The 15,927-nt window shown below is 54.1% G+C and overlaps 1 protein-coding gene across 1 annotated transcript; it reads right to left on the bottom strand.

The window, feature by feature from the left end:
* Positions 1-4,559: 4,559 nt before the first annotated feature.
* Positions 4,560-15,293, bottom strand: SPARC (secreted protein acidic and cysteine rich). The gene is made up of 10 exons (XM_074916287.1): positions 15,145-15,293; positions 8,983-9,051; positions 8,717-8,767; positions 8,451-8,535; positions 7,900-8,021; positions 7,549-7,669; positions 7,233-7,366; positions 6,914-7,062; positions 6,075-6,223; positions 4,560-5,875 (listed from the first exon to the last, which is right to left on the bottom strand). The coding sequence occupies exons 2-10, from the start codon at positions 9,037-9,039 to the stop codon at positions 5,847-5,849; spliced, it is 897 nt and encodes a 298-aa protein (XP_074772388.1). The 5' UTR covers positions 9,040-9,051; positions 15,145-15,293; the 3' UTR covers positions 4,560-5,846.
* Positions 15,294-15,927: the final 634 nt, after the last annotated feature.

The raw sequence follows: 15,927 nt of genomic DNA, 5'->3' as shown, positions 1-15,927 counted from the left end.
GTATGTGGGCAGTGCTCAGAATAGGGAACGGCTCTTTGAAGGGAATGAAAATCTGCACCAGAGCGAAAACCTGGAGCTGACTCTCAAGTGACTGGGGAATCATCTGACAGTAGGTAAGGTAAGGATTTCATTAGGGACACCGTCAGCAAGATGAAGCAACAGGAATCCTTCAGGATGCATCTTGCTGCTCAAGCCCGAGCAGACAGGACATGACTGCAGAAGTCACTAGTGCAGAAGAGGAGCCGGACTGGGACAGACCAAAGATCTGCCTTGGCTCATCTCTGCACTCAACAGCAGATGCTTCAGGGAGAGGGAGTGTAGCAAACATGTGGTGATATTTGCCCCAGATATTAACCCAGCTTCCAGCTAGTGTCCAGCTTAAGCACTCCTGAGCCAAAGCAGCTCTTCTGGGGACATTAGTTTTGGGGAGAAAGCACTTCTGGTTTCCGGGAGATCCTTCATTTCATGGGAGAAACTGTACCATGTGGCTGGTCAGTGCTGGATGCTCATTCTAGGAGTCCTGTGTTGTTTTTACACTCCTCTGGAATGTGAAATGTCCTGTGAGTGGCCAGTACAGCCCCAGCCACCGGGGATTGTGCTGCCGGACATGGCTGTGGTGCCGTGGCTGCCCTGGGCAGGCTGCAGACAGCCACCAGCATGCTGCGGTCAGGCTTGGCTTTGTGCACGGGGAATTTCAGCCCTGTAGCTGGCGGCAACAAAGTCTCCAAAACCCAGGCAGTAAAGGTGACCAGTGAGGTGTTTGGACAAGAAATAAGAAGAGACTTGTATAGTCTCTTGAGCCCAACTGAAGCAGTGATCAAAAGGAATATGAAATTAAGAAAAATGTAGGGAATGCACATAAAAATGTGACCTGGGGCGATTTATCTTTCAAGAATTGCAAAATCAGAGTTTCTATGATTCTTAGGAGCGCATTACTGAGGCTGACAAAAAGTGGGCTCAATTGGGAAATGGCCATGGTTTATGAGGTAGGCCATGAAATAGAAAGTAATGTAACTTCTCCATGGCCAGTACCAAAACTGGATAGTCCCTGACAATCACCTACCGTGCAATTACCTTGGCACCAGAGCATCTGGGAGGCGTATCTAGCCCAGCTCCTGTGAGACTTCAGCATCGCTGCAGCAAAGTACTTCATGCGCGTGTCCTCACTCTGTGTCTTAATGCTGCCTGGAGGAATGTGATGTCTGTGTGGTTTTATGCCCCATCAAATCAAGTTAAAACTAGCCAATAGGTTAAAAAATTAGAGGGAATGGTACTGAGACAAGCAGACCAATCAGCAAAACACAGAGCCTGGGATCATATAAACCATGTTCTTTAGATCAAAAAGTGGTCTCTGCTCTAGAAAGGCTGGGAGGGCTTGGGCACGGTAGGATGGGATGGGATGGGAATGGGATGGGAATGGGATGAGATGGGATGGGATGAGATGGAATGGGCAAGCATGGTGGAGATGTAGCCCCGAAAGGGGCCAGGGCTGCATTTTGTGAGGCCACGTCTCGCTGCTGCTGAGATGCTCCGCTGCGAAGGGCAAAGCCCTGGGCTGGCTGATGCTCCCGCGGGAGGGGTCCCTGCTCCCGCCCCGTGCCCGGGCAGTCCCTGCCCCAGCTGGGGAGCTACAAATGCGCCTTCCTCGGCCGGGGGCTGCCAGCCCGCCCCGCTGCGCTCCGGAGCAGCTTCCCCGCGGCGCCGGGCTCCGTCCCTTGCCCTGCCGCTCCCCCCGCCGGCCGCGCCGCGCCGCTGCCGCCGCGATGGGGATGGGGATGGACCGGGGAGTGGAGATGATGGGCCGGGGGGTGGAGATGATGGGCCGGGGGGTGGAGATAGTGGACCGAGGGGATGGTTGATGGATGGGCTGGGGGTGGAGGCGGAGTCTCCTCTCACAGCTTGGCGGGGGGGCAGAAGGGTGTCTGCCTTCCTCCTCCTCACCCTCCAGGCTGGCCGCAGGGAGATCCATCCCCTGACATGTTTTCCTCTGGCGTTGTCTCTTCACTGGGGGTAGGACTTGTTTTTACTGAGTTTGTCCGTCTTTGAAATATCTTTTGGGCTGGTTTAAGCCAAAAGAAGGCTCCGCAGTGGATATGGGCTGTTCAGGAGGTGCTTAACAAGCCAGAGCCGGGCAGAAGGGCAGAGGTGGTCCTGGCACTGTCCCTGCCAAGCACCATGAGACCCACCCTGTGCCAGACTCAGCGGGTCATGATGAGATGCCCCATCAGCAGCAAGTCAGGCTGTGCTTGAACTGCTGTCAGAGATACGTAACCGCTGGAAAGAGTAATTCCAAAAAACTGCTGGGTAAACATCAACCCCCCACCATGGGGCAGCTGAATGTGAGTCAAAGCCCTTGGTTATATGGCTCGGTCTTCCTTTGCAGAACTGACTTTAGCTAATGAGGTATGAGCATGAAATTCCAGCCTTCACACATGCTTCAGGGTGGCTTTAACCCTGGCACCATTAAGATACAGAGTGAGGACACGCACATACAGACAAGTACTTGGCTGCAGTGATGCTGAAGTTTCCAGTGGCAGCGTTAGCTAGAGCAGAAGCATCTCCGGGTGCCGGTACACCTTGCAAACAGTGAGCCTTGGTGTCCAGGCTGTCTCCAGGCATGTGACTGGAGTAGTCACAGTGATCCTGGTTTGTCACCTTTTTGCATCACCTGCATTTTGAATATTTAAGCCACAAACCTAAATGCAGCATTTCTGCCACAGTTTCTTTTGTAAAAGCATAAGAAAACCAGAAATGAAAACACTTAATCTCTACACAAATCCTTGTCTTTCCCATCTTTTCTCTGTTGAATGCAGGACAATGATCAGTCAACTGCTCTGTGGTGCTGCCCTGAGCAACTACAGCAAAATGAACCACCTCTGCCTGCAGATGCACTGTAGCACTCGGGTCAGATTGTGCTTGTATCAGGCTGGTTTTGGATCCAGATTGCTCCGTTATTTTTCTATTTTCTTTTTTTCAAGTTTGCAAACTGTGTCCTCAGTCAGTGCTAACCACAGGGAGAATTTCCACATGAAAAGTACAGGAGAGTTTCTTTACTGCTGTGAGGCACTGGAAAGCTCAATTTCAGCTGTAACAGGGAAAGTGCTGTTCTGTTCCACCCTTGCTGACCATCTAGGTCTGAAAGCTTAAAAAGGCCAGCTTATTCCTCAAGTCCTGACGTAACCCCATGTATGGCATTTCCCCCAAGGCGGTGAAATTCCAGCAACTTGATACTTCAGGCTGTGACCTTTGAAGGGTTAAGGGAGGCCCAGCTGCAACCTCGGGAGCTCACTTTGATGCTCAAAGCCAGGACAGCTGCACTTGTACTAGCGCCGAGTTGGGCCCTGTGGGCTCTGCCAGACCGCAGGGACATGAGTGTCACCCCCTGGGATGGGACATGGCCTTAGAGACAGATTCCATCGCCTTCCTGAGCTGTGATAACCCGCTCTACTGGTGGAGCCTGCTGAATTTCCTGAGCTTGCTGTGATTTAGAGCCGATTCCTGCACAGGAGGGGAAGGCAGCGGAGAGGAGGGCTGGAAAGCCTTTCCTTGCATGGGAGCAAAGCCGCCCTGTCTGTCCGGCGGTGCTGGCAGGAAGGGCTGGAGCTGGAAGGAGTGCGGCTGCGCCTTGGCGGAGGAGTCCAAGTGGGAGTTTCTGGCTGAGAGGGAGCGACTGGAAAGCAGGTTTGCACAGGGCAGCCGATCTCCTCTGGTCCTCGCCTGTCTTTGTGTCCTCCCCCCTGCCCAAATCCTCTCTTACCAGCTCTTCTGGCCCGCAGGTGGTTCAGCAGATCTTGCAGATGGGGGCCGTGGGCAGCAGTGCCCCTCGCTGTGCCAGGTCTGCCAAATCACAGTGGCAACCTCTGAGGGGGAGAGGCGTTCGCTGTGTCTCCATCGAGAAGCCACCCCCCCTCTGGCTAACAGCTCTGGGAAGCAGCATGACCTGATGGAAAAAGTCCTGGGGTTCAAGGCGGGGGTGAAAAACCTTTGCCCAGTGCCTCTGGGCACCACCTTTCCCACTGGGTTCAAACAGCTTGGCAAAGCACTTAGGAAGTGACTGTCCTTGATGGGACGTGCCCAGGGCTCTGCACTCGGGAGTGACCCTGTGCAGGATGTGACCCTACAGCTCTGCTGGGAGCACAGCACATCCAGCAAGGGGCTGTTCACAGGGGGACCTCACAGCTTACCCAGAGCTCTTGCAACGCGGATATTTTTAGCCCATGCAAATGGTGTTTATTTTTCTACTGTTGCGCCTTTTCACCTTTCCCAGGGATTTTATTGCGCATGAAAGCAAGGGCCTTAGAGCCGTGAGAGTGACTGTGCTGGCTGCTGCAGTGACCCTGTCTGCCTCCATCACACCAGCTCCTCCTTGCCCACACATTACCCAGCCAACATCCCCCAACGAGCCCGTTTACAAGGAGATGACAAGCTGTGACTGTGCACCTCAGCTTACCTCAGACCCTTCCCTGGGGATGGGATGTGTGTGTGTTACAACTTAAAATCATGCGTGAGGTTGGGTATGTGTGTGTGATCCTCCTCACTGGGATGGGATGAAACAGAGGAACGTTGCAAGCTCATTTATTGTCAGTGTTTCAAATCAGTATTTTTTATTACAGAGACTCATCAGGTTGCTCACACTGTGGCAGGAATTTAATAATATAAGGCACAGGGAACATTCAGAGGTAAAAAAAAAAAGAGTTCTCAGCCTGTGAGACTTAACCATCCCTTCGCTCTTGTCAGGACCCTCTCTATAAAGCAAAATCCAAATACCTTCTCCCTTCCCTCCCGCCCATCCCTTAAACCCCAAAATCCACAACAGGAAAAAAATATTACAGCCTTTCCCTCGAGCGTGTTGCAAGCATGCCTCTTTCTGAGCAGAAATGTCCCTTCCAAGCCTGACACAGCTTCCCTGGGAGAGCAGGGCTGGAATTTAAGCACGACCAAGGCAGAGATGGGACGTGCTCAAGGGCACGGTGATTTGGGGAGAGCCAAGAGCTTTGTCTCAGCTACACTAGAATTGCCACAGCAAGGTCAGCCACGCACACCCCGGGGGAACAGGCGGCCGCACCCCATCTCCCTTTGCAGCACAGAAAACACAACGGCAGTATGGTCATGGAGTAATGGTAAAGCACGTAGCACTTTCAAACCTTTATTTTTGAGGGGATTTTACAGGATGTGATGCGTTTTGTTTTATTTGTTTTCATTTTTGTGCGCTTTCCTATTTGTTCATTTGATTTGCCTTTTTTTTTTTTTTTGTGCCCAATGATTGTTAAATTCAAGCCCTGGGAATGAAAGATGAAAAAAAAGGAAAACAAAATCTTGCCACTCTATGTCTTTCTCACCACTACTGCGAGCTGGGTGACTGCAATGTCACCCAGAGCTGCTCTGCTCGAAAAGCCCAGTCCTCCTACATCCTCTGGCTCTGCCTTCCTTTGCTGGTGGTCTGTAACTGGGGCGGTGAATCGGCTGAGAGATCTTTGTGTCTATGCTGACATGTCCAAGAACGTGTTGTTAGTAAGAAGTTAAGAGAAGTCAATCCGAGAGCGGATACCAAGACTGAGCGCGGATATTTAGGACAGGAACAGGGTTGGTCAATGGTAAAGACATGTCAGAGAGAGAAAGAGCTGGTAAGAGCATGTGGAAACAGCCAGTGAGTAATCTAGTGGTAATAGATTAGGCTATGAATGAGGACTGTTATTTCTCTTAGCACCGTTACTACATATGTTTAGATCTATATTAGCACCTTGTTCCCAGGGAAAAACAAAACAAAACAAAAGCAGTTTAAAAACCAAAGGAAGTGGGAAGGTTAAAACAAGACAAAGTTGGCAGCAAAGAAGGAAGCTGGGGGTTTAGATCACAAGATCCTTGTCTATGTCCTCTGTGGAAGGAAGAGAGACACAAGGTTAGGAGGTGGATGCTGCCAGGGTCCCACTGCTCCTGTGATCCCCCCTCCCTGCTCTCCTCCGCTTTTCCCTCCCCAGGACTGTCTGTAACACGTTGCTTCACCCCAAGTGGGGGCTTTTGGGGTGCTTTTCAGTGTCCCCTCCACTCCCATTCCTTCCCTACGCAGTACTTACGCTCCTTAATGCCAAAGCAGCTGGCCCACTCCTCCAGGGCGATGTACTTGTCGTTGTCCAGGTCACAAGCCTCGAAGAAACGGGTGGTGCAGTGCTCCATGGGGATGAGGGGGGCACGGAGGGGGGCCAGCTCAGTGTGGGACAGGTACCTGCCGAGGTGACCACATGGTCAACGCGCCGCTCGCCAGCACCAGCCGCCCTCCCACGGGAGGGGAGATGCTCTGCCGGGTGCGGGGGCCAGCGCAGGGCAAGATGCTGTACCCAGCTCTCCATCTAGTTTGACTGCTGTCCCAGTGCCCTCCCAGTATCTGCCTCTGAGTGTCATGAAGGTCAAGTGTCTGCTTTTGCAACCGGCTGTGCCAGTCATAAAATAGGCAGCAGCTGGGGGTCCTTGCCAGCTGCCCCCACCCTGTGGGTCTGTGTGTGTGATTGCTCTCGCCCCCATCTCCAGCTCACAGCTAAGCCAGCAGCTGATATTTCAGCTGCTGAAGTTATTCCAGGCCTTTGGACTGAGGTATTTTAGGGAACTATCATACAACAGTTAATCTGAGAAGACAGAAACTCCACACGCAAGGGAGATGGGGGCAGCTGGGACTGGGGGAGGCCCCTCTTTCTGCAAAAGGCAAAACTGCCTCTACCCCATCCCGGTTTGCCCAGGCACCTGCCAGATGTGCACAGGAGTTGTCCCTCTGCAGGGTTTTGCCTGTGCCTCTGCCACCAACCACCCACTTGTGTCACACCTCTAGCCTGCCTTGACACCTTCTGCCACCAAATCACTCTAGTCCTCAGGCAGAAGGGGGTACTGGTGGAGGCCTCCATCATGCTCTGCCAACACTCACCCATCAATGGGGTGCTGGTCCAGCTGCCCGAACTGCCAGTGCACGGGGAAGATGTACATGTTGTAGTTCTTCTCAAAGTCACGGGCCAGCAGCTCCACAGTGTGGTCACCAGCCTCCAGGCGCTTCTCGTTCTCATGGATCTTCTTCACCTGTTTTAGGAAAGGCCAGGGGGACCTTGTCAGCAGGGGAACGGGGTGCAAGGCAGGACCCCAGGAGGGGCTCTACATCAGGTGTCCACAGGTCATTCTGGATGAGCTCCCCATGTGTGCTGGGTTCTGCTGGTGATGTGAACTCCCAGGCTCCCTCCCCAGCCCCTCACCTTGAGCTTCTGCTTCTCTGTCAGCAGGTTGTTGTCCTCATCGCGCTCGTACAGGGTGATCAGCACGTTCTTGAGCCAGTCCCGCATGCGCAGGGGGAACTCAGTCAGCTCTGTGTCCAGGCAGGCGGGGATGACTGGAAGCCAGACATGGTGATCAGCACAGCACCTGGACATTCAGCCCCAAACTCCAGACACGCAGTCCCAGCGCCCTCCCTGGCCCTGCATCTGCCTGGACATTTGCTCTCCCTCAGCCCATGGGCAAGGGGGCTGTGCTCAGGTTAGGGGTCCCCTTGTCTAAGGGAATGGCTCCGCTTACATTTGCAAGGCCCAATGTAGTCCAGGTGCAGCTTGTGTCCCTTCTTGGTCCCCTCCAAGGTGCACTTGGTGGCAAAGAAATGGCAGGAGGAGTCGTAGGTCTTGTTGTCGGTGCCGCAGACCTGCACAGGATGGGGAGGTGCTGCGTGAGGGACAGTGAAGCCCAGCTGTGCTGGGGGGGTCAGCAGGTAAAGCCTCCAAATGAGAACTTGTTTCCTGGCGTGAACAACAGCACTGACCAAGGCCAGATGGGGATCTGCCACCCTGACTCTGACTGTCCCCCCCACCCTCTGGCAGTGTCCCGTGTGAGGACCCTCCCTGCCCCGGTCCATCAAGCAGCTTCCGCCCTCACCTTCTCAAAGACACCGGCGGTGGCTGGGCAGCTGGAGGGGTCCTGGCACACACACATGGGCGAGTTGTTGTCATCCACCTCGCACACCTTGCCATGCTTGCAGTGGTGGTTCTGGCAGGGATCTGGGAGAGGGCAGGGAGCAAAGTCAGAGCCTGCCCCATCCTCACCTCCCACAGGCTGCCTGGGGCGTCTCAGCACAGAGGGAAGACAGAGATTTCACCAGGGACAGCCCTGAGCATCTCTTCTTGCACTGGGAAGATGTGAGGATTGCCAGAAGACCACATTAGCCCTCGGGTTAATCCTGAGCTCCTTTCTGTAGCCACACAATGCAATGTTGTTTTCTGTTGCGAAAAAGGGCTTACAGAGAATCCAGTGCTGGAAAGCGGCCATGCACCTCTTTTGCTTTTAAATGTGCATCTAGGTTGGCATCGTCCTTGTGCTACAGCCCTTCTCAGAGAAGTCTCTCACTGTTTGGGGTGGCTAAAGCTCCCCCACCCGGGGAAGGGACAATGTCTCTGCTTGCTGGGGAGGGCAGGAGAATAGCGACTTACTCTCTGCGACAATCTCCTCTACATCCTCTGTGGGTTCCTCGAACTCTCCCACCTCCACCTGGACGGGGTTAGCCCCCACGGGCTCCTGAAAAAGAGTCCAGTGTTTCTGGTGGGGGTGCACAAAGAGCCCAGCCCCATCTCCCCGGGAGGCAGAACAGCCCCCCTCCTCCCCCCATTGCCCCTGCTCCCCCATGCCTCGGAGATGCTCTTCCCAGAGCAGTGGGTGCTGCCAGGGATGGGTGACGAGGAGGAGCAGAGTCACCTACCTCTGTGGTGGGATCTTCGATGACCTCCGTCTCATCGGGCAGAGCCTCCTGCTGCGGGGGAAAAGGAGCATGAGCTGGGGTCTGTAGGGAGGACAGTCCCATGGGGGTTGGCCCACTGGGACAGGCAGTAGGGTCACCCTTGGGTTTTCTCTCCCCTTGCTGTCCCCCTTCCCTCAGGGTTTTATTTGTTATAAAAGAAAATCCCCATCAGATAACATCAGACGGACAACCCTCACAGCAGAGAGGCTCCATTGTCCTGTACTTACTGGAGCTGCCAGGGCTTTGCCTGCCAGGCAGAGAACGAAAACCATCCAGGCCCTCATCTTTCAGCAACCCTGAATAAAGGAGAGGAAAAAGAGGGATGAGGAGGGAGGCCGCTGTGTGCCTCCCAGCTCCCGGCTGAGCGCACGGCAAGCAGTCAGACGTTCACAAAAGGGTGTTCCCTTGGTTTCCTGCCCCGTCTGTTCAATATTACAGACCCACATGCTGGCTTTTCTCGCCAAAACCTTAATCCAAATCAAGTTTCCAAGAGAAATTCTTTTGATTTTACAAAATGGAGTGGTGGGGGTTTAGATTTCTGTTGCTTTCCTAAATGCCTTTAGAAAAATTGCAGTCAAAATGGCAGTTTCCCTTTCCTTCACAGGAGAGTTTTTGGACCAAATCCCCCATATTTTAATGTTAAAAGCCCCCGACATGAGCCCCAGGTACAAGCAGCTATCTACCATTTTATTTATCAGTCAGAGGGAAAATATAAGTGGAGGAAGGAAAGAGATAACAGAGAGATGGTGAGACGGAGCACTTAACAAATCCTTTAGAAAGCCCCTTCTCACGTGGACACAGGCATGCGTTGGGGTTTCAGGGACCGGTCCCCCATCCCTAGCACCCCCAAATGTTGGGGTTTCTACTATAGTTTTTCCCTTTCCTGCTCAGACCTGAGAGTCCCCAGACTGTTTTGGAGGGATCCAGGATGCTTTGGGGTCGTATCCTGCTGAGAGATGAGCTCCAGGAGGACGAGCCCTCTGCACCCTCCCGATTTGGGCGGTTGCAGGGACTCTGTAGGATGAGTGAGCCAGGCAGCCCAGCTAACAGCGGCCGCGATGCGAGCCAGGAGGAGAGTGCAGCTGGTGAAATCACGCTGTCCTTGTCCCCCCGCCCCCGGTTCCTGTTTGGCAGGATTGAGCCCCTCTGTGTGAGGGCAGAGACGAGCTCAGCTGGCCGCTTACTATGCCAGTGGCATCCCACTCCTGACAGTGAGGGCTGCCCGCTCCCTTCCGCCTGCCGGGAGAGCGAAACACCCCCGGTTTGTCTCCTGCCAGTGAGGGGACTTGTGCCCCTGCCAAGGCTTCCGCTGCCTCCCTTCCGCTTGCCCTTCTCTGCTCCACCTGCGTGTCTGGGGCATCGCAGCCCACCAGCTCCCTGGGGCTGGGCAGACCAATGGCTTTGCTGGGACAGAAAGTGTTGGGCAAGGTGTCTTCTTCTCTTCCAGCAAGCGTGGATGGATACCCAATTTACCGGTGCATCCTTTCCCCTCCTCCCCATGCATGACAGCTCTCTGGGTGTATAACCACACCAATGCTGTGCTGCCAGGGCACCAGCCAGGCTGGGCTGTGCTTCCTAATTTAGCAAGGTTTGGCCACGCAGAGGCTGAAATCCTCCTTCCAATCTCAGCACCTCACTCAGCCCCAGCGGGGTGCCCTACAAAGTAGGTATGAAGGCATGGAGGGCAGCTTTCCAGGGATGTCGGAGGGCTGGGAGCATGGGGTGGTGGGGATGGCTGCTGTGATGGATGGAGGACCTGTGGGGAGAGGGGCTGCGGGGGGGGAGCCCATTTGCTCTGGCAAGGCTGCAGCTGAGCAGCTCCCTCCTCTCCCGCTCAGTACACGCCGTCCTTTGCCCTCGCCTTTGTTTGCTCTGGAGGCTGCTGAGAGCTCTCCCGGCATTTGCCAGGAGACATCGCTGGTTCTTCACTTCTGAAGGGGTGGGTTGGGGGGAGAAGGTGGAAAAGTACTGGTGAATCTGGGCATCTCCTCCCTTGCGGCTATCCCCTGGCTTGTAAAGGCACCTCCTGGGCTTCTCCCAAGGGGCTTGTTTGCTTTGGAAGATGCTCTGAGGTTCAGTGATGTTTGTTGGGCAGAAACACAGCAGTGCTCAGCCTGGAGGAGAGGGCAGTGCATGTACCTGTGGAAGATGGCATTGAGAAGAACCCAACCACAGACCAAGGCCATCTTAGATCATTTCCCCAAGCCCCAAAAAAACCCTGAATTTCAAAGTCTGGGCATGCAGTAAGAGCTGGGGTCAGGGATTACATGCTTGCTAGCAGCCAGCAGCCAGTCAGAGCTGCCAGTGTTGTGTTTGGAGGAAGAAGGAGCACGAGTCTGAGCAAACAAGCTTTGCAGAGCTGTCTCGCGCCGGAGATGGGAAAACAACTTTATTTGAAAAACAACATCCTCCTGGAGGCAGAGCCTGTGCAAAGAGGACATTGCAGCGTCTGTGAGCCCTTGTCTGTTTGGCAAAAGCATGGTCTTTCCTGAATGCTTGATGGCCAAAAGTCCTGAAATAACAGCTCAGGAGCTCTGCGCATAGAGCTGCTCCGGCAGAGGAGTCTGGCCCATGGCGCAAGAGTCCCTCCTTGTGGACCTAACATGGTCCTGCTATCCAGGAGGATGCTCTTTGGAGCTGGCAGTTGGGCCATACCATGAGCTCAGTATCCATCCCCCAGTCAGAGGGGCTTGGGGGGATCCCTGCGAGGGGCCCTGCACTGGCAATGGCTGGCACTGCTCTGCAAGAGCCCTGCGGGGGGCAGAGGGCAGTGTGAGGGGCAGAGCGATGGGATGCCGCAGGAGGTCATTCTGGACAGAGGAAAATAGGACTGGGAAAGAGATTTTAGCAAGGAGGGACTTACACCCATCTGTATCCTAAAGGAATCAACGAAAGCCAGCACTTCGCAAGATGCTGGAAACCAGCACATCGTGGGCACAGAGAGGGCTGCTGAATATAAAATAAGAGAAGCCTCCACGGTCACCACCCTCTCCTCAGGTTGGCCCTCCTGACTGCTGATGATGGAGAAGACACCCTGGCACTCATGGGCTGGAGGACCCACAGCCCGCACTGCTTTTCTAATGCTTGACCCCACTTGCATCCTAAGTGGGGACTTCAGTTCCCAGGCGCTGTGTAAACAGAGTCTTGTGGTCCCCATAAACCCTTCTAGCATGGCCCAGGTTATCCCTCAGAGCGGGCTGCTTGTTGCAGACATATCCCTAATGAGAGCCATGAGGTGTAGCGAGGTCTGAGACTGACCCTCAGCACCTCCATAAATTCAAAGCAGGATACTCTGGCAAACTCTTTTAACAGCCAATACTGTGGCATAAGCTTCTTCTGCTGCGGAAAACACCCCACAGTGATGCACTGAGTGGTCTGTGCCACTGGGTTCTGTTGGTCCCTCTTGTATCCCCCCTGCCCAGCCTGGGGGCCTTTGTGGGCTGGGGAAGGGCAACGACCAGGCGGGTGCAGCCTCGGGAGGAGGCTCCATGGACTGTGAAGCATGGCCCATGTGGCGCTGGCCCTGGCCAGAGTTGCATAAGCCCTCTGGGATGCCACGTTAGCGTGGGGAGGAGTCTCTGCCTGGCCACTTTGACAGCTCCTCCCTGAGGCCATGGGGATAAGCCCAGCTGCCTCCACCGCTAACCCGGGCCAGGGGCCCTGCTGCCACCTCCCATCCACAGCAGCGGGGAGCAGGAGTGGGTAATCATGGGGCAAAAGCCCACCCATGTCTCAGCTCCCTACTAGCACCCCCTCCCAGCCCCGTGGGGGCAGCCAGCCCGAGCAGCAGGGTCTGCTGCACCCACCCTCCGTTTGCTCACGGCTCTTCCAAGGCTCCGCAGGCTCTGACATGCCCCAGCACCTCAGACTGAATGTAAAGGCAGGACCGACCCACAAAAAGCTTCTGCCCACAAACCCCACCATGGGCCGTAGTTTTCAAGATGCCGATGGGCAGCCAAGCGTGGCCCCCACAGAGACACAATGCGAGGGCTCTGACCTGGCCCTGACCTCCCGATGCAAGCAAGACCCTCTGAGCTTTACTCAGCCAGCCACTCCCAGGCTAAAATTCGATATGAAGTCAGAGTTGTTTGTGTGAGTCCCCATAAAGCTCCCTGCTGAACAGGTCCCTGCGTGTCTGGGCTGTGCTGCTGGGGGTGCCGGCTCACCCAGATGTGCTGCATCTGCTGGGGCGCAGGGAGCTGGGCAGGAGCAGAGGACTGGGCAGGAGCCAGCCTGGCTCCTTACACCTGCGCAATCCCTTCGCAGGCAGCGAGCAGGGCTCAGAAAGCCAAGCTGGGTTTAGATGGAAGTGAAATTCCCTTCAGCTCATGCACACACTTACACACACCAAGTAAAACACAGGAAAAAAGAATCTATCTACCACATCTGTCCGTGCAGAGTCACTAAAGACACATCTACGCTGCAACGTAGTGGTTAACCTATTTCCTTGCAGGGAGTTGAGCAGCTGATTGTACTTATAAACGATCTTACAGGGTTTATTGATCTAAGAGCCCCTGTGCCACTATAGTTGTGTGCTGGCTTGACGCTGTCATAGCTTGTCTAGGTTGCAAATTGCATCCGTAATGAGAAACAATTAAATTAGTACCAAGAAAAGTGCATAGATGAGACCTGGGCTGCAAGCAGCAGTTCACCAACGAGCCCTTCGCACACCTCAGTCAGAAGGACAGGTGCTACAGCATTTTACTCTCCTGCCTGAGCTTTTTCTTTTGTTTGGACTGGACACGGGGCAGTGCCAAAAGCAGCCTGGATGCTTCTGTGCCAGGTGCAAGCGGTCCCTCTGGCTCCCGGGGGATACCGCAAGCTGATCTCGCACAGCTCCACAAAGGAGGGGGAGAAGAGACTGCCCGCTAAATATTCTGCAAAAATGCAAACCATCTTCAAAGCATTCCCTGGACTCGCCCTGCCACAGCCGCTCCAGCGATAACAGCCCCAACATCCCTCCGACCAGAGGACCCAGAAAGGGTTTCCATGGGAGCCGACATTCCTCTGGGGCTGAGTCATGGAAGAGCAGAGGGTTGTGGAAGGAGGGGTTTGAAAAGTTTATTTCTCCTCTTCCCCCTCCCAACACCGCCCGCATCCCTGCTCCTGCCTATGTGGCAGACAATAGCTTGGCTTTAACTGCTGCGCAATACGCAACAGCCTTTTGTTTCCAGTTAAACCTCGCCTGATCGACCCTAACAAACGCCTGCGATTTACTTTTGTCCTTTTGGAGCGTTGCCGAGTTTTGGGGCTGTTTCATGTTAGTGGTAACTGAGGGCTTGGAGTACTGGTGACCTTCCCAGTGCCCTCGATTTCAGTTCGACTTGAAAGCGTTGCCTTTCGGTTGGGGTGGGAATTCAGCCCCTATCTTGTTAAGTTTCCTTTTCTTGGCTGGATGCACCAGAGTGGCGCTTTCTTAGAGGAGGAACACAAAGAGCAGAGTTAGACTGCCACGCACGTCACCGGGACGGGAAGGACAGCGGCTGCCTTTAAAGGAAACAACCCTCGGCTCTTCTGCCTGGACTTAAAACTCTGCCCGAGTGAGCCCAGGTTCTTAAAACTTTAAAAAAACAAAAACAAAAAACAAAAAACAAACCAAGCGAGCTTTGTTCCTCCTGTCCTGCAACCTCCATCTCTCTAACAGTTGAGCAGCTGGACTGAAGCAAACCACGGCAGCGGGACTTGAAATGGTTTCAAAGTCTGCTTGGAACAAAAAGCCGAGTGTTTGGTTTTTTTGGGTGTTTGGTTTTTTTTTTGTTTGTTTGTTTGGTGAGTTTTTGGTTTTGGGTTTTTTTTTAGGAGAAATAAGAGCGGCTGTACTGAAAAAATAAAAATGCTGAGATGAAGTCGACAGCTCTTTTGTTCTTCCTCTAGATATCCTGGTGAGTAAAACATCACCTGCCAATGGACCTCAGGCTGGGAGTAATTGGGACTAGTTTGTAACTAGATCTGATTTGCTCTGCAGGTTGGTTTGATGTGCCCAGACGTTGGTCTCATGCATCTCGCTAAGGAGATACCCCACAACTGAAAACCCGGAGAGGAAAAAGGTGGGAGAGAGAGAGAAAAAAATTAGGGTAGGTTAAACCTTTACAGTCAGATGCCACCAAAGTGTTAAAGCTAGTAACCTGGCAGTGAAATACAGTAACAGTTCAGGAGCGAAGATGCTGCGAAGAGGAGACAGAGAAGTCGGGGGGGGTCTGTAAATGCATCGCTCGGGGTGGGGAGCATCCACCTCTTCCCCCCAAGTGATGCACTACCGAGCACCGTGGGCTCCCCACGGGCTGGGAAAGCAGCTCCCGGGCCAGGGACCCCCGCGAGTGGGGTATGGGGGACCCCCACGCTGGGAAAAACAGCACAGCAAAGGCAAACACGAAGGTCTCGGGCCATACCTCGCAGTCCCGGCAGCAGGGCTGAGGAAACTTCAGGCGCTTGGACGGGCTGGAGGAATCTGCAGGTTTTAGAAGGAGGCAGGAGGAAACCAAAGGGTGGGCTGGGTTTCCCGCTGCCTCTCCTCCTCCTCGCTATCTTTCCAAATCGGTCTCTTCCTCTCCCTCTCTCCTCAGTGGGCAGTCCCACCCACTCCGAAAGACAGGCTGAGGCACAGCCTGGGTCTAAAGGATAGACCAGAGAAATCAAGTGGGACTGGAGATCAAGGAGGTCTCTCGCAGGGACAGATGAGCCCCCAGCACAACCTCCCAGCAGAGTCATTGTCACAGCAGCTGCCTGCACTGCTGCAATGAGTTGATCGGTTCTCTGGCTCCCTCCGACTAACAGCATGGGGGGAGCAGGGAGGAACACCAGCTCTCTGCTCGGGTTGTGCCTACACCCGACCTACCACCTGATCCTACCACCTTGACCTACTGCAATTAAAATGTTAAATGCTGTCATTTCAGCATTAGTTCAGTCCCTGAAATTCAGTCCCCGAGCTGGTGTTTCCCATCCTCAGAGGGATGCAGAGGAAGGCAGGAGAGTCCTCGTTCCTCCATCCTCTCTCCTAACAGTGCTGCTGTCTGGGACTGCCTTGCAGGAAGGGAGAGGAAAGAATGATCCAGCGAATGTGGAGAGTTATGACATGTCTGAAATATGCACCAAGTAGGCAGAAAAATCTGGTGCTGGTAGATGTGACCCTCAGCATGTTGGTCGTTCTGCTGTGGTTATCATCCAGCAGATCT

Source organism: Athene noctua, chromosome 12 (assembly GCF_965140245.1).
Source record: "Athene noctua chromosome 12, bAthNoc1.hap1.1, whole genome shotgun sequence".
Taxonomy (NCBI): Eukaryota; Metazoa; Chordata; class Aves; order Strigiformes; family Strigidae; genus Athene; species Athene noctua.
The sequence above is the reverse complement of the archived record's forward strand: the minus strand, read 5'-3'. Positions and strand labels throughout refer to the sequence as shown.